We start from the raw sequence: 6,202 nt of genomic DNA, 5'->3' as shown, positions 1-6,202 counted from the left end.
TTTCCTACATAAAGTGACGGCCATTACATAAGCGATTGTGAGACAGTTGAGGCGACTCTTAAGTCGACGGAAGTTGTCGAAGTGCTAATGGCAAAGTATGTGCGGTTTAACGATACAGCTGTTCCTCGGCAACCAAAAGGTGAATATAACATTGTTGAATGTGTGATACGAATCTTAAAACATAGTATTTATCATACTGAAACATCCCTCGACGTTCCTTTTGTTGACGCACACGCCAACATTTTAGCTAACATCAATTTTAGCTTACTTTGTAATGTAGATTTAAGACTTCTTGCCTTCTCGTCAGACACAAGTTGATTTTTTATTGAAAGCGGGGGTATCCAAAGTGCGTCTCAGCTACTTCATTACAGACCCTCTACATATTCTGAAAATTATTTGTATACAATATTAAATGCTTTGTCACCTATAATTCAAAAGTTAAGATGTGGATGTTTTGGCTTAGCTTGTATTGACCTCAATGACTTGCATTGTAGTGTTTCACATACAGTCATGTATTTATCATGGCCGCCTCTAATACGTTTGAATCCCCACACATACATTTGGTGCTATTAGTTCTCCCTCGCTCAATAAGACTTTATAATGGTACTGTGTGAATGCAGCCTTTCATTGCAACTTCTTTCAGTAGTTGTAACTCTGCTTTTTAACACACCTTAAATGCACCTGATCTGTTAAACACACGCACACACACTAGGTGTGGTGAAATTAACCACTGCTCCCCTCACCCCCTGGGAGGTGAGGGGAGCAGTGAGCAGAATACTTTTGGTGATTTAACCCCCAATTCCAACCTGTGATGCTGAGTGCCAAGCAGGGAGGCAATGGGTCCCATTTTTATAGTCTATGGCAGGGGTCACCAACGCGGTGCCCGCGGGCACCAGGTAGCCCGTAAGGACCAGATGAGTAGCCCGCTGGCCTGTTCTAAAAATAGCTCAAATAGCAGCACTTACCAGTGAGCTGCCTTTTTAAAATTGTATTTATTTACTAGCAAGCTGGTCTCGTTTTGATCGACATTTTTAATTCTAAGAGAGACAAAACTCAAATAGAATTTGAAAATCCCAAAAAATATTTTAAAGACTTGGTTTTCACTAACTGACAAAGAAACAGACAACAGATTTGGTGTCCAGTTCAAAGTGTGACATGATTTATTTAAAAATTTGCGAGTTGACTTTTGTATTTTACATGAGTTATTTGTACAAACATGGTGCAAAGTAATTCATAATTTGTTAAAAATTGTTAGTGGCTAGCTCGTTAAAATGGGATATTGTGATTTCACAAGACTGTCTTAGAAGTGATCATTTGAAAATGTTCAAATTGAAAAATATGCACTTGGAGAAAATATAAAAATAAAGTGTTGCACATTGATATTTATCTGTTTCTATATATATTTATTGTGAGAAATCATTAAGATGATCAGTGTTTCCACAAAGATAAATATCATTAATTATTAATAATAACAGAGTTAAAGGTAAATTGAGCAAATTGGCTATTTCTGGCAATTTATTGAAGTGTGTATCAAGCTGGTAGCCCTTCGCATTAATCTGTACCCAAGAATTAGCTCTTGGTTTCAAAAAGGTTGGTGACCCCTGGTCTATAGGATCCGCAGTATAAGGGGTCCTTTCTCTTTTTTGCCAGTAATGTTATGCATGCCTGATTTAGGGGGGTTGGAAGGAATCCCGCTTCTAGTGATTCTGAATACATGGCTGCCAAAATGGGAGCTAACTATGTGGAGAATTTCACATAAAATTCAGACGGCAGACCATCCAGACCAGGTGATTTTTTAGTTTGTTTATTTAAGTGTGTATCAAACTGGTAGCCCCTGCGATGAGGTGGCGACTTGTCCAGGGTGTACCCCGCCTTCCGCCCGATTGTAGCTGAGATAGGCTCCAGCACCCCCTGCGACCCCAAAGGGAATAAGCGGTAGAAAATGGATGAATGGAAACTGGTAGCCCTTCGCATTAATCAGTACCCAAGAAGTAACTCTTGGTTTCAAAAAGGTTGGTGACCACTGGTCATGACTCGGGCGGGGTTTGAACTCACATTCTGCTGTTCTCAGGGTGGGCACTCTAACCACTAGGCCACTGAGATTGCTGACGATTGACAAATGCAAGAGAATTGGGAGATGTTTTGTAGCAGTAAGGATCGGTGTTGCCAATTTTAGTATTCACACCCCTCCAGTTTGTCTTTTTATAAAAAAGTCACTATAGAGACTTTTATAATCTTATCGGACGGTTTTGAAGACCACCATGTATCGGTCTTCTCAATGCCATCCATCCATCCATCCATCCATTTTCTACCGCTTGTCCCTTTCAGGGTCGCGGGGGGTGCTGGAGCCTATCTCAGCTGCATTCGGGCGGTAGGCAGGGTACACCTTGGACAAGTCGCCACCTCATCACAGATAGACAGACAACATTCACACTCACATTCACACACTAGGGCAGTGGTTCTTAACCTGGGTTCTATCGAACCCTAGGGGTTCGGTGAATAAAAACTTCTCCCTATCGGCGTATTACGGATACGGCAACAGCTGACTGATTTGCAGGTATGTAATTTGTTGTGAGTTTATGCACTGTGTTGGTTTTGTTGTTTGAACAAGGTGATGTTCATGCACGGTACATTTTGTGCACCAGTAAAAAAAAAACATGGTAACACTTTAGTATGGGGAACACATATTCACCATTAATTAGTTGCTTATTAACATGCAAATTAGTAACATATTAGCTCTTAACTAGTCATTATTAAGTACTTATTAATGCCTTAAATCGGCATGGCCTTATTATAACCCTAACCCTCTAACCCTAACCCTAACCAAATAACTCTAAATTTTATTACTTAGAATACGTTCCCCTAGTGTCCAAATAACTCTAAATTAAGTCTTTGTTACTTATAATATGTTCCCCATACTAAAGTGTTACCAAAAACATATAACTTTGTCTTGAATTTGAAAAAAATAAATATATATATTTTTCACTAAAGAAGGGTTCGGTGAATGCGCGTATGAAACTGGTGGGGTTCGGTACCTCCAACAAGGTTAAGAACCACTGCACTAGGGCCAATTTAGTGTTGCCAATCAACCTATCCCCAGGTGCATGTCTTTGGAGGTGGGAGGAAGCTGGAGTACCCGGTGGGAACCCACGCAGTCACGGGGAGAACATGCAAACTCCACACAGAAAGAGTCCGAGTCGACCTTCACATTGTGAGGCACATGCACTAACCCCTGTTCCACCATGCTGCCCTGGATACAATGCTCCTGTACAAAAAAATCTCTGTCCATGTAAAACACATTCACTGGCTAAATTGGTTAATGAAATTAAACCAACACCCGTGTTTAAAAAACTTCATGCTTCGTTGTTAGATAAGGATTTAAACACACTAGATCATGTCACACAGGTCTGATTATACACAAAAAAGGTGTGTTTTATCTAAGGCTGCAGCTAACGATTATTTTTCTATCGATTAATCTATAGATTATTTTTTCGATTAATCGGTTAATCTATAGATTGTTTTTTCGATTAATCTATAGATTATTTTTCCTTTTACCGATTATTTTTTTTATTTAAAATGAAGATGAAAAAATAAATGTTGGCCAGTTTTTTCAAAAGGCATGACTTTTATATACAAAAAAAAAAAGTATGGCCACTCAGTCAACATTGACAACAACATGACAACATATTCTGTAACAATGTAAACATTTAAAACTTTTAACATTTAACAAAATTAAAAGTAGCTTATTTGCTTTTTAATGTGCAAATATAAAAGTAAACATCCAGTGCAAATCTTAATATTCTGCAATAGTATAAGCATTTCTAAAGTAAAAGTATTGCTTATTTTGCTTTAAAATGTGCAAAAATAAAGATAAACATCCAATACAAAAAAGTGCAAAACGAAATATTCTGTAACAGTGTAAACATTTCAACAAAAGTAAAAGTATTGCTTATTTTGCTTAATAACACAACAATGATAGTATGATTAAAGTGAAAGTTAATTGTTGGTTTGTACATAGTATATGTAACTGTTAATGTTGTAAAAGGTATTTGCACAACTAATTAACGTTAGCGTTAAAGAGGAGCGCGTCTTTGTAAACACTGAACAGGCACGCCAAACGCGCCTCTCAGAGCGAAACAGTGTTTTAGTTTATGAATTTACAACGCAGATACAAATGACACATTCATGATTTTGTGTAATGATGACAACGTATACTCACGCGGACGATTGACTAGTTGATGGTGATGGCAAGAACGCTGTCGGGTGTTTTCTTTTCAAATGTTCCTTCATAGCCGTTGTGCTGCTATGATAGGCCATTTCCGCTCGACACAGTGTGCATACAACAACTGTCAAGTGTTTTGCTTTTTTCGCTGTGCTTATCCCACACTTGAAGGGATGTACCAATGCTGAATGTGGCTTCTGGATTTCACTCAAAAGACCAGACCGTAGTTACTTTTTCCTTTTATTTTCCTTTAGTTTGCAACAGTTTTTCCAACCAAGAAACAGCTTCTTTTTTCTTCTTTAGTCTTTTTAGCAGTCTTTAGCAGTGTTAATAGACTTTAGTTTCTTTAGCTGTCATTAGCTGTCTTTAGTAGCCTTTAGTAGCCTTTAGTAGCCTTTAGCTTCTTTAGTAGGTGAAAAACCTTTAAGGACAAAACACCACAAGATTAACATGCTGTAAAAAAATCAATCAATTATCAATCCCATAATTTACAACTATTAATTAGGCTATCAAACTCTTAACCATTAAACAAGTGCAAGAAAATGGACACATCTTTTCCCTTTAAGTTAAAACAGATTTTAAATAAATTGTCTCAACATAAATGCACCAAGATACATATAAAATACATTTAACACCAGAAACACAATAGATAAATGCAACAGAAAACCCAATATGCCACAACATAAATACCTAACCAATTAACCACCTATTTAGATACATATTTAAAATCCATATTCAATATAAATATATTATTAATTTAGCAGTGAAACACTCAATCTTAAACGCTGTCTACTGGTAGAAAAATGCCCCTTTTTCTACGCCCTCACCAACACAGTTAAATCCAACACTTTAAATTGAGCGACTTCACCCTCCTGATGAAGCAAACTGCTCCAACATTTATCAAACTAAGCAAAGAATATCAACACTAAACAACAGTTACATAACACACTGTGTGTATTTAGCCTCCAGACTAAGCACGCTACATGCACACAACCCCCCCCCCCCCCCCCCCAACTCTGGGTTATCTGTAATGAACTAAACCTTTTTCCACTCTGCGCTGGCGTCTTTTGTACTCCTTGATTTGACACAGCGGTCTAATTATTGGGCTCGCGCACCAGCAGATGAGACAGGAGCGCGCCGCGTTATACCTGCGCGCGAACGTAAACTGATCGGCTCTGATTTTATAAGCCGACTGGCCGAAATCATGCCGAATTATATACATTTCCTGGGGTTGCCTAGGTGAATAGGGATGCGGATGTGCTCTAAGATAAAATATAATTTTATTAAGTGGGGTTTGGCTGGTTGCTAAACAGCCACAGTTGCGAGCTCGCGCTTCAGCTGACGAGACAGCTGTTCACCGCTACAACATTATTAGGCAGTTTATTGAAATACTCCCACACTTTTGACGACTTTTGGCGTGCTTTTTTTCCCTCGCTCGCACCGCTCGCATCATCTGCTTTGCGCTCCGCCATGACGGTAGTGTGACGTAAATATGCGACGCGTCGAAGCATAAAAACGACGTCGACGTATTTACGTAACCGATGACGTCGACTACGTCGACGCGTCGTTTCAGCCTTAGTTTTATCAGAAGAAAGTGAAATAAATAAAAGAAAATAAATTGTTAGTTTTTGAACATCTCTAATCTGGACATAGTTTTGTAAAAACTAAGTTTTTAAAGACAAAAATGTATGTTTGCGGGTGGACAAGTGCCCAAAATGCAAGAAAAGCGGCCAAAAAGCATATTTTTAAGTGCGTTTAAAAGAATCTGTGTTTTCTTTCAAGCCGATACAGATAACTTCCTGTTTTTCAAGTCGGATAACTTATATTTATTATTTTTTAAACTTAGCTTTAACTGTATTTTGTGCACACCTTCAGGTAAGAAGTACATAAACAAAGGTAGATTTGTAAATGCGTACCTGTAGATGTGTCTTAAACAAATATGTTGAGCTAACATCACACGTTCATAAATCCATATTTAGG

General features: G+C 38.2%; 1 protein-coding gene across 3 annotated transcripts in view; it reads left to right on the top strand.

Annotated features, from left to right (window-relative positions):
* The window catches only part of gdap1l1 (ganglioside induced differentiation associated protein 1-like 1), a 94,315-nt gene continuing 88,113 nt past the window's right edge, over positions 1–6,202 (top strand). Inside the window, exon 1 of one of the 3 annotated variants that reach the window (XM_061982879.2) lies at positions 1–139. In XM_061982879.2, the coding sequence (XP_061838863.2) occupies positions 98–139 (42 nt within the window). In that variant the 5' untranslated portion in view covers positions 1–97. Of the gene's footprint in view, positions 140–2,511; positions 2,558–5,767; positions 6,098–6,202 lie in introns of those variants that run through there. The other 2 variants (XM_061982907.2, XM_061982898.2) reach the window with 2 other exon arrangements.

The sequence above is a fragment of the Nerophis lumbriciformis genome, linkage group LG01 (assembly GCF_033978685.3).
Source record: "Nerophis lumbriciformis linkage group LG01, RoL_Nlum_v2.1, whole genome shotgun sequence".
Classification (NCBI taxonomy): Eukaryota; Metazoa; Chordata; class Actinopteri; order Syngnathiformes; family Syngnathidae; genus Nerophis; species Nerophis lumbriciformis.
This window is presented reverse-complemented; position numbering and strand designations above follow the sequence as displayed.